This window comes from Xiphophorus couchianus, chromosome 6, assembly GCF_001444195.1.
Source record: "Xiphophorus couchianus chromosome 6, X_couchianus-1.0, whole genome shotgun sequence".
Taxonomy (NCBI): domain Eukaryota; kingdom Metazoa; phylum Chordata; class Actinopteri; order Cyprinodontiformes; family Poeciliidae; genus Xiphophorus; species Xiphophorus couchianus.
The window spans coordinates 17,061,777-17,080,288 of NC_040233.1; the positions used below are offsets into that span (position 1 = coordinate 17,061,777).

The 18,512-nt window shown below is 40.7% G+C and overlaps 3 protein-coding genes across 9 annotated transcripts in view; 2 read left to right on the forward strand and 1 right to left on the reverse strand.

Moving 5' to 3' along the window:
• The window catches only part of spidr (scaffold protein involved in DNA repair), a 45,378-nt gene extending 44,183 nt beyond the window's left edge, over window positions 1-1,195 (forward strand). For all 7 annotated transcript variants that reach the window (XM_028020928.1, XM_028020930.1, XM_028020933.1 and 4 more), the window contains one exon: window positions 473-1,195. In XM_028020928.1, coding sequence (XP_027876729.1) covers window positions 473-601 — 129 coding nt within the window. In that variant the 3' untranslated portion in view covers window positions 602-1,195. The remainder of the gene's footprint in view (window positions 1-472) is intronic.
• cebpd (CCAAT enhancer binding protein delta) lies at window positions 1,030-2,452 on the reverse strand. Its single transcript, XM_028020939.1, has one exon. It carries the CDS (start codon window positions 2,217-2,219, stop codon window positions 1,350-1,352), a length of 870 nt encoding a protein of 289 aa, XP_027876740.1. The 5' UTR covers window positions 2,220-2,452; the 3' UTR covers window positions 1,030-1,349.
• Window positions 2,453-7,108: 4,656 nt separating this feature from the next.
• mcm4 (minichromosome maintenance complex component 4) lies at window positions 7,109-15,612 on the forward strand. The gene is made up of 17 exons (XM_028020936.1): window positions 7,109-7,253; window positions 8,077-8,154; window positions 8,269-8,427; window positions 8,507-8,694; window positions 8,772-8,873; window positions 8,967-9,062; window positions 9,168-9,263; window positions 10,124-10,262; window positions 10,381-10,601; window positions 10,722-10,842; window positions 11,646-11,905; window positions 12,219-12,584; window positions 12,702-12,829; window positions 13,135-13,342; window positions 14,192-14,420; window positions 14,498-14,631; window positions 14,878-15,612. The coding sequence occupies exons 2-17, from the start codon at window positions 8,091-8,093 to the stop codon at window positions 14,971-14,973; spliced, it is 2,607 nt and encodes an 868-aa protein (XP_027876737.1). The 5' UTR covers window positions 7,109-7,253; window positions 8,077-8,090; the 3' UTR covers window positions 14,974-15,612.
• Window positions 15,613-18,512: the final 2,900 nt, after the last annotated feature.

Genomic DNA, 18,512 nt, shown 5'->3' on the forward strand with positions numbered 1-18,512 from the left:
AAGCTGTTACATAAGCTAGAGCTAAGATAGAAGGTGCACAGATTTTTTTTTATGTCAATATATCCTTTAAAGTACAGTCATTTGTTCCTGTAACTGTGATAAACGCTCTTCTTTGTTGAGTGAAATGACTGGCTGGTTATTGATACTGTTCACAGCCAGATTTGTGACACAATCCTCCACCCTCTCTTTTGTTTTGGGGGATTTGAAGTTTGCATGCGGTTTATAGGTTTGGGTGTTATTATTCACTTCTTACATAAACTGCAGGTGGAGGAGCTGTTCTTCATCAATGAAAAGCATTGTAATCCCAGTGTTTGGATTAATGCTTTTCTTCATGCATGAGTTGTGTGGACAGTTTTTAATCACCACTTTTGTACTTATCCGATGTGAATAATGCAAATATGACATGCATACTTCATTTCAATAGGCATGCACTAAAAGTATCTTAAGAGATTTGCATGATCGTTTGCTTCAGCTCCAAGGGTACGATGTGGAGAGCGTCTTGGGAAAAGAGGTGGGTCCCATGGCCGTTTATGTCCGAGTCGTCACAAGGAAGCCTGCCCAGTGGATGGGCCTGGAAGAGATCTGCCTCCAAGCCTGCTGATAGCAAGACTCAGACTTTGACTGGCTCCAACAATCTGCACACTGGGCCTTGGTCTGAGCCAGTTTATCCTCTACTCCCCCTTCCGAAGGCCTCCTCTGACAGCTTGAGGCTGTTCTGAAGAGAAGGGGGCTGCAAAAAGACAAGGTCTTGTTTGTGTTAATGATATGTGATCCTGTGCAGCAGGAGTTGACAGCCCAAGGGTAGACCAGTGGCATGCAGGCTGTCAAACCAGCCCATGTGGATCATTAACTGTGAATGAGTCTGAGTTTTGACTTTAAAAGAATTATTTTCAAACTGTTCTACCTTTGTATTAAAAAAAAACACTGACTGTCAATAAAATGACTTATTTTTGCTGACTTTGCTTTGTGTTTCCTGCTGCATTTCCTTTAACACCAATTTTCATACAGACTGCTCACAGACCACAATCCTTTCACTTTATCATTGTTTCTTTATTACAGATTTTTAAACATATTCTCAAGGTTTTATACAAACTATATAAAAGATCATGCTCTGGCTCTTATACAAAGTTAGAAATTATAAAACATGTACCATATCAGGTATGACATCATGTAAATGCAGTGGTAAAATAATTTATAACAGAAAACAATCCCACAAAAAATATGGCAGCAACAACATATTTTCCAGTGCCATTATGGTAAGCTTAATACATCTGGTACAGATGGTAAAGACAAGTGTCTATTGAGGTATGTCTTCTAAACGTCTCACAGTTCATAGAAGATAAAGTGTGTCACCGGCCCTCTGAGCTCGACGAGCCTGCAAACGAGGCGCTGGGCATCTGTTTAAAGAACTCTCGGAGCCCGGTGAGCTCCCTGGTTAGCTGCTCGATGGTTTTGTGGAGTTTCTCGTTTTCGTTGCTCAGTTCGATCATCTTCTGCTGCATCTCCAAGTTGCGTCTCTTGGCTTTGTCCCTGCTTTTTCTCACTGCAATGTTATTCCTTTCACGCCTCTGCCGATACTCCACGCTGAACCTGTCCACCGACTTCTTCCCCTTCTCCCTGCCCATCTTCCTCGGGGACGGCTTGGCGGAGACGGGCTCCGGGGTGGTCGGCGGAGTCGGCTGTCCCGTGGGGAGGCTGACGGAGGTCTGGGCGCAGGTCTCGATCTGGGAGGGCAGGGATGAGGACATGTCGCTGTCGCTCCAGTCGGACTCCTGCTTGATCGGGGCGCAGAACGCCCCCTTCTCCGGCGCGCCGTCCTGCTTGGCGTAGACAGTCGACAGCTGCTGCTGCATCATGCCCCCGGGCAGCACGGCGCTCTGCAGGTTGTAGAAGTCCGGCTTCTCCTGCTTCACGGTGTTGAACAGGTCGAGGAAGAGCTCGTCGTTGCACAGCTCCAGGTTCGGCACCGACGTCATGGAGTCGATGTACTGGCTGAAGTCGATGGCGCTCTCGTCGTCGTACATGGCTGGAGTGGTGGTGCTCAGCTCCACCATGGTGCTCTCCTCGCCCACGCCGTCAGCCCTGCTGCCCGGCTTTGAGACCCCCTGCTGCGGCCCCCCAAGCTTGGCGCTCTCGTAGAAGTTAGCAGGCTCCATCGCCCAACTCATGTTGCATTGTGGGGACACGCAGTGAGAGTCCAGGCTGTATATATCACACATGAACCCTGCTGGCTTGTCCACGTGGTTAGAGAATTAAAAAACAAAAACAACTTTTGTAAAAAAAAAGTAACCCGCTGCTGTGGCAACTCAGCTGCACGACAACCTTGCAGATTCTCTCTCTGCAGTTCTTCAAGTAAATAAAAATCTCGGATGGCTTTCTTGTTCCTGCACTTCGACTGTCAGGATGCTGTCAGTGTTATCTTAGCGGACTGTCACTTCTCTGAGGCAGCTCTACTTTCGCGGAGTGTTTTGTATCGTTCCCCGCTGACGTCACACACGCCGCCCTCTTACGAGCCACTCAAATCCAAACACGGGTCACGTGGTACCTCGTTTGAGTAGGTAGGGGGCATGACACTCACACCGCCCACTTTTTACTATGACCGTATGAATGGTTCAGGGTTGTTTACATAGTGCAGGATGTGCTCTGTCTGTTGGGAACAGGATTAAATTTATCACCAGGAAAATTGGCAGAGGAATTATTCAGCTACAAAAAAAGTATTATTGCTGTAATGATGCAAAAAAAGAAGAGAGAGAGAACGTTTAGAGCCAGGGAGGGGCAACCACTTACATTCTGCACGTTTTACAAAGACAAGTAAAGACAGTCCTGAAGGAGACAAACAATCCTCCGAATCTCCCATCCCATTTCTTCATTCATTGGCCTTCAGCAGAACAGCTTCACTTGTTTCAACATAGCAAAACTAATTTAGCACAATTGGGTCCTGACATGTGCTCTGATGTTTACTTTAGGTCTGGCAGAACATCCTGTCATCGTAAAAAGGTTTATGAAACGCACACATGAAGAGGAATCAGCTGATTCATTTACAGACCTTATTGAAAAGTTGACTTTTTTCTTTTTTATTTGCAGCAAAAGTCAAAAAGTGTATTCATTACAGTTTCTACATATGTATTCATTGCAGACGTGTGATGATTACACCATGCAGCCAATTTAAAAGATAAGCTTATCAGAAAATTAAATACCAGTGGAAAGAATATTTTTTAGATGCGCTCGACAATTAACTGGGGCTCTTAATTGTATGGATTACTGCATCAGTGTGGCGTGGTATGGAGACATGGGGTGTTCAGGAAGTCCAGGTTGCTTTCTTGACAATACTGAGATTAGATATAGAGTTTAGGTCAGGCAGGTCTGCTGGCCTGCCAAGGACTCTGGGACCATTAAACTAGATATTGGTACTTTTGGCAAAAGTGATCTGCTGGCCACGATCCAAGTTCTGTTGGAAAATGAAATCAGTGTCTCAATACAGCATTGTCGACAGAGGGAAACATGATGTACTCTAATATTTCCAGGTAATGGTTGTACTTCGGACTTCATAAAACAGTGTACCAGTACCAGATGGCATGGTTCCCCAAACATTTGCTGACTGTGGAAACTTTAAACTGGACCTCAATCAACTTAAGATTCTATGCTTCTTCACTCTTTTTTCAGACTCAGTTCAACATGCATGTACTTTTATATTAGAAAACTACAGACCGGCCTTTCTTTTCTCCCTTGTGCAAGTATACGCCTCTTAAGTGGCTTAATTCGAGGAATGCACCTTTTGTAGCCCATGTGCTGGATTCTAATGTATGTGGCCCTGTGGCCAGCTACAGTCCACATCCCTTTTTCTGCCAATCGTTTTCTTTCCACTTTATTTTCCATTTTTAAGCTTGAATTAAGACTTTGTGATCAGCCAGCCTCTTTAGTGATGATACCAGTCAAGGAGTGTGTCAATGACTTGGCTGGACAACTGTTGAGTCAGCAGTCTTGTGTATTCCATAACACAATGGCCTTAATTACATAATTATTTTAAAATGGTTTAATTTGTTTCTGTATTTAAATATTTTCAGAAAGTGACTTTATGTAACTATTAGAATTGTGGTCCTTCTTTTCTTGTAACCCACCAGTCATTAAAATTAACTTTAACCTATACATATCTGTGTCTATTGACTCGTATGATATTTTGTTACACTTGAAATAATGAAATAAATGGAAAGTCTCTCTTTATTAATCACAGAAAAAATCAAAATTGTTGTCTTTCAAAATATTAGGACAAGCTTTAGTTCCCTCTTATATGCTGAAATAAAGGTTCAAAAGGCCTTTCACATACAAGAATGATTTGCAAGATTTTACTTCAAATGAAGACAGCATGAGATTTTGGGGAATTTAAACTGACAGTTTCAGGGTATAACTTTGCAAATTTATCAGTCACTTTGTGAAATACAGTTGACTGAGGAATTCAGCTTTCTACACGTTAGATCATTTCTAAGTCCTCCACATGAAGAGCCGGGAGGCATATTTCCCATGCAACATGCTTTTATTTTTATTTTATTTCTTACAATGGTCTTATGATATTGGGCTGCTTACACACTGCAGGATATGCTTTGACTATTTGGAACGTGTAAAAAGGAACATAAACATCCGTCTCCAAATGTGGCAGAGGAAGCATTCTGATGATTTACAAGGAAAGTAAAAGTCCTAACACACAAAGACACAACAAAAAGTGTGATGTTAACATGCAAGTAGGAACTGTATCAGAAGAACAGGAAACCTCTGTTGTTGTCTTGCTCTGAGTAGTGTAACTGAAAATGTTCAATTTGAAAGTAAAAATGTTTTCTATTTTAAAAAATGAGGTCTGAGCGGCAATTAAAGAATTCACAACATTTTCTAAACTTTTCAACTCTTCTTAAGCTTTTATAACTAAATTTTTTTTTGAATGAACCGTACTTTCAGGTAGAATTTCTTAAAAAAATATTACAAAGATGACATTCAGAGAAACAACTAAACAAACAAAAACCAAACTTTATTAGTTTTAGATATTTCCTGTGTGATTCATAGTAGAACATTAGGAGGCATTGCGTCAAACATTACTAAAATAAAGTGATAAAAGACATGTTTTTGATCATCTTTTATGACCAGTGGTCTCTCTAGGAGGTGCCCTTAAGTCACAGATGGACTGACAATTCTTGGAAATGTTTCTCATCTTTTCCACTTAGGACGTTTGGTACTTTTCCTCTCTCTCTTTCACTTCCAGCATGGAAACTGCACCTCATGGTGGTCAATGTTTGTATTTGCAGGATGTTTCTGCAGGAGCAACATACCGACGTTTATTAAATGTCAATACTTCAGACCTTCCTTTCTTTGCTTATTTTTAAGCGACTTTAAATGCGTTAATTTTATTTATTTATATTAAAAAAAAATGCAGTTTCCTTACTTCATTTTGTCTTAAAGAAGGCCAACTAAAATTCCCCCAACACGTGCAGAGAAGGGATGTAATGACCCGGTTTTAGTCTTGGGGCATTTTCCACGATTGGTTTGTCATTTCTCCCTTTGTAATGGGTGTGGGGTGGGATGACCGAAAACCCATGAAATTTTCTTTTATGTCCTGCTGGGTGTGGTTTCTTCTAAAATGTAAATGGCCCATGGCTAGGGCTGAGAGCTTGTAGGAAAGAGGGTGAGGCAGTGTCACTGAATTGGTTTGGAAGTACGAAACTGCAGTGCATGATATGCTAAACAAGGAATTGCACCACTGTCATTAAAAAAGACAGAGAGAAAAGTACAAGAACATGACATATAAGAGTGACGATATCACGAGCTTCATCGGGGGAAGAAGCGTTTTGGTCTCCTGCTGATTTTGTAATTTTACTCACTTCTACAGAAATAAAGTATCTGCTATTTTTTTGTTATGTTGCACTTTAATATGGAATGAAAACACATGTCATACATGTTAATCCTTCTACAAATATGACTTGGTTCTAGTGGAAAAATGCACAAAAAAACCCAACATGTTTTAAAGTTGGTCATAAACTGTGTTACCAAAAGCATTTGCCATCCAAATAATTAACCTTAAATCCGTTAGATTAAGACAGGTACGATACTCAAGTTCATACAGATTAGCAAACAATTTTGCCAATATTGTGCACCTGAGCAGGGAGGTGGTCAAAAACACTCAATGATGCTGCTGCCTGTAAGAAGGGACCTAGCACTGTAACTCTTGAGGAAGCTTTGGTCCATTAGCTTTTGCAACAGGTTATTGCAGATCTACAAATTTGCTGAATAGCCACATTTCTTCTACCTAAAAATCAGAATATAACCGATAAAGTCTGGTTCTGTTCAAGGGACTGCACTGAAGATGATCATCTAAAGAAGGACGCTTTATAAAATGACACTAATCCAACAACAGAGTATCTTCAGTTGGATGTTTCTCCAGACAAATGCAAAACAGGCCTGTATGCCCACAACTAAAATCATCTGTTGTGACTACTCCAGCAAGATAACAAGAGGTGAAAAGTATTTGTACAGAAAGGTTTGTTGAGTTGAAATAAAGTAACATTTTTTGTTATGGGACAATTTTCCAAAATCAGATAAGGATCAATATTTACTTCCTCTGTATTTGCTGGTTGTTTAGGCTCTATGCAATTAAACTTAAATTAAACATTGTATTTCATTAAACTGATTGCAGGGTTTACAACTAAGACATCAGTCGTGAAATATATTATTTTATAAATGAAAATATATTGCAGAAATGGTTAACATTTGTAAAATACTATAGTCTTTTTTTTGTTTGTTTTGAGTTATTTCAGTGATTTATCGCTTTAATGTTGCCTTAATTTTGATTATCTGACGTTGACGTTTGTGTGTTTATAGTAACATGGCGGAAGCAGAATATGGGCTTCTACTTGATGGACCGGACCGAACCAAACCAACCCGGACTATCGGTGCATACAAGACATTCCGTAACATAAATTTAGCACCAAATATAAGCATAGTAGACGTTTCAAACTAATGCTATGTATTTTTAGGAAGAAAAACAACGCATTCATTTTATTTAAAGTTACAAAATAAAAACCTCTTCACCCCTCCAACCATAAACTGAACTTAGTTAGGCAGCCGGAAACTGCAGAGCATTCAGGGTTTATGATTGGCTGAAAGTTCCCCGCGAAAATGACGTAACACACAATTTCGCGCCACATCTGCAGCAGTCGGACGCCTGTACAAGAAGAGGCAAGAAAACAACAAATTCGCCAAGTTTTTGAAAGGTAAGCAGCTTTTATGACCGGTTCCTCGCAGTGCTGCTTGTTAGGCGAGCTGACCTGAATGCAAACGGAGCGGTTTGTTTTATATAAGGCGATGTTTAAAGCTGAAAGCAAGTGAGATGGGGTATTGTCTCCCTGCAGCCACATGCCAAATGGTGGCCTAAGTGTTGTTGGAGCAAGAAATACCTTAGTGTTAAATAGCTTTGGTCGTTTAATCCATTTAAACAATTAAGTATGAAAGATTTTCTGTGTGTTTCTCTAAAACATTCAGGGTTTAAACGATCGACGTGTTATACAAACTAAACTTATTTTTATTTCAATTTTGCAATTTATCTACCTTTGATGTTGTTTGCTGTGAAGCACAATGGTCAGCAGAAGCTTTTGTAAATGTACTATATAAATAAACTTTGACTTGACTTATAAGTTGTACGTTTTGTCATGCTTGCCTTTAACTATTTCGTTAATTATTGAAAATAAATAAGTCCTATCAGGGCAAAGATAAATCCCGAACACATTTGCTATAACAAAAGGATGTTATAGTCTTGTGGCAGTGCTATAACACTGCCAAACTACCTATCTGTTTTTTAGGTTTATATTCAGCCTTTGAGGATGTAATTAAAATACAACTGCAAAGTTTTTCCTCTCCATGCATACTTGCAGCTTCTCAGTTGACCTCCTCGTGGAAATCCTTAAAAATATGACTATGCAAATATAATTTGAATGGAATACAAAAAAAAAGTCAAAAAGTCACCTTATATTAAAAAGGCATGTGAAAGAAAACAACAGCATGAGGTACATTGCGTTATGTTATCCATATTCTGCCCAGATCTCCCACCAACCATGTCTTCCCCTGCTTCAACACCTGGTGGCCGCAAGCGTGGAAGGAATACCAACCCTGCCACACGTAAGTTCAGCTTTTTAATTTAACTTAAGAAAAAAAATCTATGCAAAGTTACCAAATCACATTGTAATTTGAACTTGGAGCTCACTCTTATCTTTGTCTGTTACTCAATCCCAGCAAGCAGTGAGGGTCCCACCTCGCCTCCTTCCCAGAGGCACAGAGGCCAAGACTCCTCCGGTGGCGACCTGATGCCGATGCCGACATCCCCAGCCACGGACATTCTCAGTCCGGCTGCCCCTCAGGACACCTCTCTGCTCTCCAGCCCGAGACCATCAGGTACTTTTGTGCTAATCTATTCCTTAAACGAGAGGAAATGAATTCAGGCTAGTTGTCTAATTTAATTTCATTTATGCAGTTATGCCAAATGAAGTGGACATAAGTTCCCCTCTGGGTTACTGGACCCCGAGCTCCAGAGTTGAAGGGACCCCGAGCTCTAGGGTTGAAGGGACCCCGCGCAGTGGCGTGCGTGGCACACCGGCCAGACAGCGCCCTGATCTGGGGTCAGTCAGGAAGGCTCCCCAGATGGATCTTCAGTCGGATCAGGTCGGTTTCAATTGGTGGCTTTCTGCTTACGTGTTGGTATAAAACTCAGAAGTTAAAAGTTCATTTTTGTTTACCAGCCAAGCACAGACGGTGCAGTAGCCAGCGAACCCAATGCAGGCCACAGGCTGGTGATTTGGGGGACTGACGTCAACGTTGGAACCTGCAAGGAGAAGTTCCAGGTATGGCAGATTAAAACTGACAGCCACTGACTGATATCTTTCAGTATTGGAGATGGACTGGGCATTTTAATCGCGTTGCTCCTGTAATTCTAGAGGTTTCTGCAGAGGTTCATTGACCCGACCTCCACTGAGGATGAGAATGCTGGTCTGGATCTAAATGAGCCGCTATACATGCAGAAGCTAGAAGAGGTGGTGTATTCATTTAACTCAGAACCTTAGCACAGTTACATCAGGAATCTTTGTGATGATCTTTTTCTCCTGTCTAAAGTTGACTTTTCTCTGTTAATCTGTCAGATCAGTGTTGTTGGTGATCCCGTCCTGAACGTGAACTGTCGACATGTGCAGTCTTTTGATGCAGAGCTGTACAGACAGCTCATCTGCTATCCACAGGTAAAGAACACCGGGCTTTTAAAACACTGATCCAGATTCTGATCTTCACCTAAATATCAAGTTGGCAACTTTTTAAAATCCGAAAAGCAATTTTTGTGTTTGTACCTGCTAAATTAAAACTATCTAAAGAACATTTTCCTTTCTATTAAGTTTTACAACAAAGAAAGCCTCAGACTTTTCTAAATGAGAACATAAATAAAGAAGTAGTAATGAACATTGTTTACATTCAAGAGACATTCATTGATGCTGAGCCTCTTTTTTTTCTCCTTTTTTTTTAATCATCGTACGACTCAAAACATTGGTCTTTTCACATCAGTTTTTGGCCAAAGTTAGTAAGCGACTCCATGTTCAGGCCAGAGAGCCTCATAAAGGTTTGGAGCCACAGCTTTGTGTGACTCCACAGCCCTGCAAGGAGGAACAAAGTGCTTTTTTTTTTAAAGGATTTTCTTGGGCATTGCTGTATTTTTCTTCTCAAAACTTAGTGAGATCCTGCAGGACTTAACAAGGATCCTGGTATTATTTGCTTTTTGTACCACAGGAGGATCTCACAAGATTCTGTACAGAATCTGTAAATTTTATCTTCCAGCTGCAGCAGTATCCAATACATTTCTGAAGGGTCGTTTTCTCTTAGAGATTTATAGGAATTTCTCATGACTTTGGCTGAATCTTTCTTTGACAGAAGTTCTAAAACATTTGCTGCGCCTTCATCAGTGCCAGCATTCACTCAGTCATTAACAAAGGTTAGAAAATTAGTCTAGTAATATTTACAGAATATAAATAAACTTCTGTTTTTGTTGACATCTTTTTAGGCCTTCCTATGGTATGCAGATTGTTTTCAATGTGCTCTGCTATGTCTGCAGGAAGTCATCCCAACCTTCGACATGGCGGTCAATGAGCTTTTCTTTGAGCGTTTCCCCGACTCGGTCCTGGAGTACCAGATCCAGGTCCGCCCTTACAACGCCCTGAAGACCCGAAACATGAGGAACCTTAACCCGGAAGGTGTGCCCCCAATGACTCACCAGATGAACATGCATGCAAAGTATTCTATCCCATATTTAGGGTGGGCTTTCTGTGAACTGTGATGCATCGCGCCCTGTGTTTCGTTTCTCCTCCGCAGACATCGATCAGCTGATCACCATCGGCGGCATGGTGATCCGGACCTCGCAGCTCATCCCCGAGATGCAGGAGGCATTCTTCCAGTGCCAGGTGTGCGCCTTCAGCGCCCGGGCAGAGGTGGATCGCGGCCGGATCGCCGAGCCAGCCGTGTGTCGCCATTGCAACACCACCCACAGCATGGCACTCGTTCACAATCGCTCACTCTTTTCAGACAAACAGATGGTGAGAGTTCGGTTGGTGGGCAGATTGCTTACCATCGTCAACGCCTATTCTCAGAGCGTGTCAGGTGGTAATTAGCGACGCGATGGCCAAGGTCATGACATCTGTTCGTTTGTTGATCAGATCAAAATCCAAGAGTCCCCCGAAGACATGCCTGCAGGCCAGACGCCGCACACGACTATCGTGTACGCTCACAACGACCTGGTGGACAAGGTCCAGCCGGGAGACAGAGTGAACATCACGGGTCAGTTCTATTAAATTTCCCATTGATTTCTGTTAATATATCTGTGAATTTGTTTTTGTACCAAAGCAAAAATGCTTGAAAACTTTAACTGTTTTGACTTATTTTGTTTTGAATTTTGATATTGAATTTAAAGCTTGTAATGTAAAATGTCTTCAAGTCAGAGGAAATGTACACATAATTTAAATATATTTTTTTGTATTTCACTCAAAATCAGATGCATAATAGTTTAATAGTTTAGTTTAAATCAAGAAATAAGAAAGATTTCTCTATATTCCAACGGCTCTTTTAAGTTGCTCTTTATCTATTTTGCACAGGATAATCACTTTTAGTAATCTCAGTTCTTTATTTCAGTGGTTGCGAGTTATGTTCTGTTTCCATATTTGTCACTGCAATAATATAAATACAGGAAGTTTATTAGCTCAGCTTATATTAAAATAGAACAACCCTACGCATTTAAACAATATGATACAAATATTTTCCGTACTTCATGTCAAACCTTTGGCAGGTACACTTCAGCATTTCCAGATGAACTCTTTTGCGTTCAAATTATTTGCATCTTCTTTGAATTTGGTACTTAGCAGCTGATTCTAAACTAAAATGGCGTCATATTTAAACACTGCTTGTTCTTACTGCTGCTGTTCACCTCTGGCAAAAGTTTTTGTCACCCTAAAACCACAAACTTTAAGACACTTTATTGGGCTTTTATTTTTTAGATCGACACAAAACAGTGCATGTCTCACTGCATCTTTTTTTTTTTTTAAGAATATATCCTCACGCTGACTCTCTCCCCTCTTTAAATGCAGGTATCTACAGAGCGGTCCCGATGCGCGTTAACCCCCGTCAGAGCAACGTGAAGTCGGTCTACAAAACTCACATAGACGCCATCCACTTCCGTAAGACGGATGAAAAGCGCCTGCACGGTTTGGATGAAGAGGCCGAGCAGAAGCTGTTCACTGAAAACCGCGTGCAGACCCTGAAGGAGCTGGCGGCTAAACCCGACGTTTACGAGCGCCTCTCCTCTGCCCTGGCGCCGAGCATCTACGAACACGAGGACATCAAGAAGGTGAGTGACGGAGAGCGAGCAACGCTAGAATCCGAAGGTGCCTTTTCACTTATTGATTTTGCCCTAATTAAGAAAATGCTATTATATTTGATTAGATTCTTCTTTGTAGAAACACTGCAATATCGAAAATGGTGTTGACTGTTAATTTTTATTTTTTTTATATATTTTTCAGAATTGGTATCAAGTTTAAAATTTCATAATGGTGACGACCCTATGAGAAACACATTCGTTTGGGTAGCATGGTTCTTTGCATTGAGGACACCAGGATAGTAACGTATAACTTAAAGCATTTTTCCCTCCATCTCTGTTTCAGGGCATCCTGCTGCAGCTGTTCGGCGGCACCCGCAAAGACTTCAGTCAGACGGGCCGGGGCCACTTCCGGGCCGAGGTCAACATCCTCCTCTGCGGAGATCCCGGCACCAGCAAGTCTCAGCTGCTCCAGTACGTCTACAACCTGGTGCCCCGCGGCCAGTACACGTCGGGGAAGGGCTCCAGCGCCGTGGGTCTCACCGCCTACGTGATGAAGGATCCGGAGACCAGGCAGCTGGTCCTGCAGACGGGCGCCCTGGTGCTGAGCGACAACGGCATCTGCTGCATTGACGAATTTGACAAGATGAGCGACAACACGCGCTCGGTGCTGCACGAGGTCATGGAGCAGCAGACCCTTTCTATCGCCAAGGTGTGTTTGGCGGGCTTCTCGACATGTGGCGCGTGGAAGACTGAGCTCAGGCGTTTATCTGGGGGGGAAAAAAAAAAAATTCAAAAGAGATTTAGCTTTCCTATTTGCTTTCCGCAGGCGGGAATCATCTGCCAGCTGAACGCCCGCACCGCTGTGCTGGCCGCTGCGAACCCCGTGGAGTCTCAGTGGAACCCGAAAAAGACGACGATCGAGAACATTCAGCTGCCCCACACGCTGCTGTCCAGGTAATGAGCAACAATGGTGACAACAACTGCTTATGCTGTACTTTAAAATCAGAATAAAAAGAACAAACTCGTCCATCAGAAATAAATTAATACAATTTTATTTGGCAGTCTAAATCCCTGCTTTCACTAAAGATTAGCTTTTTCTCTGTCTCTCTTATATGTGTGTATATCACATTCCTTTTTGCTATTTAAGAAAAAAATATGTGCCTGATTTAAATGAGCAGTTTGGCCAACTCAACCTCGTCTTCTTCAGCATGCTGTTTATCTGCTGCCTCCTTTTAAACACACTTGTCTTGCTCTGTCAGATTCGACCTGATTTTCCTGATGCTGGATCCCCAAGACGAGGCTTATGACCGCAGGCTGGCTCACCACCTGGTGTCGCTTTACTACCAGAGCGAGGAGCAGATGGAGGAAGAGTTCCTCGACATGGCCGTGTTAAAGGACTACATCGCATACGCGCGGACGTACATTAATCCGAGACTGAGCGAGGAGGCCAGCCAGGCCCTCATCGAGGTTTGTTTTGTTTTGTGGGGGGGTTGAACCAGCTTTAGCGCGCCTCCCAGCACTGTATGTGCAGCATCCGTTTACAAACTTTGGCATTTTTATAATAGTCCAACATAAACTAGTGAATAAGATAAATGGTCTTGTACGCATTTTTTGTTACTTTACATTTGGGTCTGGTTCAACAAGCTGCTTTCAGTAGTCATCAATTTTTTTTCCTCGTCATTCTGTACAATTTAATCTTGGTATGGATCCAGCTGATTGTGGAAATTGTGAACAATAAACACCCTGCTGACATAAAATTTCCAATTTTTGGTTATAATGTTAAGAAAATGTGAAAAGCTGTAATAAAATGGAGCTCTGCATAACAGTGATTCTAGTCCAGGGTTTGCAACCTAAAGAGCCATTTTGCTCTGAAGAACGACCTATTAAAACTCATTTAGCCACATGACCGTTTAAAAAAAAAGACAACTCTTTAGGCAAATATCTACTTTCAATAATTCCTTGCCATTTTTAAAGAACTAGTGTTTTATTTCTATTCTTATAATTGAAAAAGAAAAAGATAAACATAAAAAAATGGATATTTTAAGAAAAAAATCTCACTCAAAACTAATGACAAGAAAAACTGATCTAAAAACACATTACTGGTCATTTTAGTGTTAGTCTTTATGGAAATTCAATGCAAATATTGCAGAAAGAAAATCAACTGCAACTGTTAAAAACTTGATCTGCTGTTATATCTGTATTTTAAAATGTTAACTGGTTCCTGTTCATTTCTATCTGAAGTAATTTGGACGGTCCAACGAGCCAACTGTTCCAGTCTATCGTGGCTGCAGCTCACCCTGTTCCTGTTTGTTTCAGGCCTATGTGGACATGAGGAAGATCGGCAGCGGTCATGGGATGGTGTCTGCCTACCCCAGGCAGCTGGAGTCCCTGATCCGCTTGGCGGAGGCGCACTCCAAGGTCCGCTTCTCCGAAAAGGTGGAGACCATCGACGTGGAGGAGGCCAAGCGGCTGCACAGAGAGGCCCTCAAACAGTCGGCCACCGACCCCAGGACCGGATTTGTCGACATCTCAATTCTGACGACAGGTATGCAGCAGTGGTCCCTATTGTTCGGTATTCTCCCTGTGAGCCATGTCTCAGTCCACCATATTTGTGTTTGACAGGTATGAGCGCTACGGCGCGCAAACGTAAGGAGGAGGTGGCGCAGGCTCTGAAGAAGCTGATCGAGACCAAAGGAAAGACGCCGGCCATGAAGTACCAACAGCTCCTCAATGACCTCAGGGGACAGTCTGAAACTGTAAGTGTTTTAAATCGACTGTAGTGTTTTGTCTGGTCGACCCCTTGTGTGTGATTCTTCTCAGTTCAGCCAAAGGAAGGCAGGTGTTTTAATTTGCAACTCCGGTATTTCAACCATCTTCTCCTCGCCTTATGTCCTTTTATAACAAAAACTTCAGTTGGTATCACTCTCAGAATACATTTTCTAAGGTTTGAAATGCGTGCTCACTTCCTGTGTTCAGTTCCTCTTCTGTCGTTTCGCTTGCAGACGATCACCAAGGAGCTCTTTGACGAGGCGCTGCGAGCCTTGGCCGACGACGATTACCTGACTGTCACTGGGAAGACCGTCCGTCTGCTCGCCTGAGGTGCGCCGCGATTTCAAACCCCGTTTCTATGTCTTTTTGTATAAAGTAAGAAAAGTTTGAGTAAAAACAACCATTTATCATTCTGATATTTAAAAATATGGTCCAAATTAAACCAGTGACTCCGAAGGGTTTGGGTCAGGTTTTGTGTAGAAAAGATGGCGTGGAGTGGAGGGCTTGTAAACAAATACATACACATGCTGATGTAGTAATATTAAAAAATAGATTTTGTTTGTTATAAATTTTGATGTAAACTTTTTTTTTCATTCTCTGATGTATGATGTGTAGTTCAAATTTGGTTTGCTTAAACTTGTGTTAATAGAAGAAAAATAAAATGTTGCACATGAAAAATGTTTTTTTTTTTATTATTATAGTTTGCAGTCAGTGTCTTATAAGTTGTTCAGTTATAAGAACTGAATAACTTATAACAACAGTTATAAGTTGTTATTTTGGATCCAACAAGTTGATTTCTAAAGAGAATGATAAACTGTAGTTTATTTTTCAGCTACCAAAATCTCACCGTGTTCCAATTCTATTTCAATTTCATAATTGAAATATGTTTAACATTTCTGGACTTTTGTATGTTGTGCATAATTTCCAATAAAGGATAATCACGTTTTCAGAGAGTGAAATAATCAGAAGTGTTTTGATGAGTGCATATTTTACTCTAAATAAATTTGCTTTAGCTTCCAACAAGACTTAAAATCAATCTTTTAATCTAAATGATTTCAAAAGAGGCTTATTCACAACTCATGTGACTTTATTTGGGCTCTGAAATATTTTTATCAGACTTTTAACACTGCTGCCGTCTTATCAGCTGCTGCTTCAGGGTGTGCTCAAGCTGCGATTTCCTGGATGCTAACACTGGATCTACAGAGTACTGAGTGTTGAGCTTCTTTAATAAATATCTGGTTCCCAAACAGCCCGTTTAAATATTTTTATTTAAAGTATAAATCACATTAATGAACCGATGGTTTCGTTTATCACTTTTTTTTTTTTTTTACATTTGGAATGCTGATGGGTTTAAAATCCACATATTTTGCATTTGTTAAGCTTAACAAATGCAAATCAGCAAATGTGAATGTTGAAATGCGTGTGCAAAAGTCTGGGGTCATTGTAGCACTTTTTTAAAGAATGCCTCCAAGTACTCAAGATTTTTTTTCTTTCTGCGAAATGTTAATCATTGAGCCAGCCGTATTATGAAATTAAATTGCCTTTGTCTTAAATGTAGTGAACAAACTTTTCACAACTTTAAAACAACGGCACAGTACAATGAAGTGTAGAAATTAATTTATTATGAAAATGGATTAAAAAAATATAGTGTAAATTGAATAAAAGTGCAAAACTGTCCATGGATCTGATAGGCCAAGGGAAACACTCAAGATATTCTGGGCATTATCAGCTTTTTCACAAATGCTATTTCAGTTCTGGCCTAACCAACTTAACCACACAGGACCAAAGTTGTATGCAGAAGAATACATAAATTAGAAACAATACTACACAAAACATAAGTAAAATGTAAATATATGTAACATAAGACATGTAAAAATGATGCCAATGCATATAACTATGCATTAAAAACTGAAAAATTAATTTCTTGTGTGGTGTTAAATGTTTGTTTTTTTTAGTTTGAGCCACTTAACCCTAGGAATAAATCATATATACAAACATTCCCAAACACAATACAACTGCATACAATTCAGTGCTGTTTACACTTTAACTTACATAGTATTAAATCAATTTTTCCTAACAGCTTGTCTAATGATGCCAAATTTCCTCTTTAGTTGAATCTGTGAAAGTTAACACAAATTGACCCTTAAAGTAGTATTTTGGATCCAACAAGTTGATTTCTAAAGAGAATGATGAACTGTAGTTTATTTTTCAGCTACCAAAATCTCTTTTCGTCAGTGACCCCTCACACCCCCACCATGGACTGTTCTCCCTGCTGCCCTCTGGAAAGAGGTTCCGCAGCATCCGGTGCAGGTCCACCAGGTTCCGAAACAGCTTTTTCCCACTTGCCATCAGATTGCTGAACTCTTAACTGGACTGCACTCAAAAACTGGTCTCCACTTCATACCTTGCACATGTACAGAGCTAAATAACTTCTATTTTACTGTCATTCCTGCACTTTATATTTTATATTTAGATTTATATTCCGGAGTAACCTCATAACATTGGAACCTCAAAACATTGTTCTGAGCCGTATGCAACGAAATTTCGTTCTTTATACACCCTGTGCATGCAAAATGATAATAAAGTCAGTCTAAGTCAAAATCTCACCGTGTTCCAATTCTGAAATAAATCGGGTTTTTTTAAACCTGGAACTTTATGCCCCATATGCTGCCTTAGTCTTGACAAAACACAAGAGAAAAAGCAGCCAAAGTGAAACGAGAGTGAAGAACTATTGTTGCCCACTTTAGAGGTTTACAACAGGATGTATGACTTTTGGTTTAAAACTTTTGCATGGAACTGCAGACATGTGAAAAGATGTCTCTATTAACGGATGTTTTTTTCTCAGGACATGTTTGCTCTTTTGAAACCACTGATCGCATCTGAAACCGCATCCTGACTTTCACAGCAAGAGGAAATCACAAGAATGATGAAAGATTAAGTTGACCAAACCATTACAGCATATATGGTTAGGTATACTTTTGTCACACAACACACAATGCTGCAGGATTAAAAACAATGCAAAATAAATAAAATATTTCTAAGTAGTTCCACAGTGTAATGCAGTAGAGCGTCTCAACCCGATGTGTTATAAAAGGTTTTTATTAGTGAAATTAAACAGACTGAGATTCAGGCACAGGGCCATCTTTAGAGTACTTTAGAGAGTAACCCTTGAGCTTTTCAGATTCAATTACATTACAACCAAAGCCCATATGTATTTTGCTCTACTTGGTTTGTTTCTTCGCCATTAATTTAACCTACAGCACCATGAAGACTTTTACAGTCTTTAAAGGTAGGGATATAATTTTATATATCCCTACCTTTAAACATCTCAAGGAGCATAGTTCATCTGGGAACAGAGTTGAAAGACATGGCTGTCTACCTAAATGGAAACCTTGGCAAGAAGACAGTAAATCTAAAAAATAGCTAAAAGTAGTAACTCTGGAGCTGCAGAAAGGACAAGTATTTGTCATAAACTCCACAAATCAGGCCTTTATAGCAGACTAACAAGAAGGAAGCAATAAGAAGTCTTGTTTCTAGTTTGCCTCGAGCCAAATTTGGGACAAAGCATACAACGGTCTAGACCAAACTAGACCACACCACTTTGAAAGCACAACTTTTTCTGTTAACCATGGTATTGGCAGGATTATGCTATGGAGATGCTTTTCATCAAATACATGAAAGCTGGTCGGAGCTAATTGGAAGATTAATGCAGTTAAATGGCCAGCAATGTTGAAAGAAAAACTCCCAAAGGCTGTAGGGCAGAGAAGCTAAGTAAAAAGTAAAAGCTACCCCCAGAGCAAAACCCAATAATCCATTGATGGCCATCGTTAAAAAATTGATGTCCACATATGTTCTCCGTCCGATATTA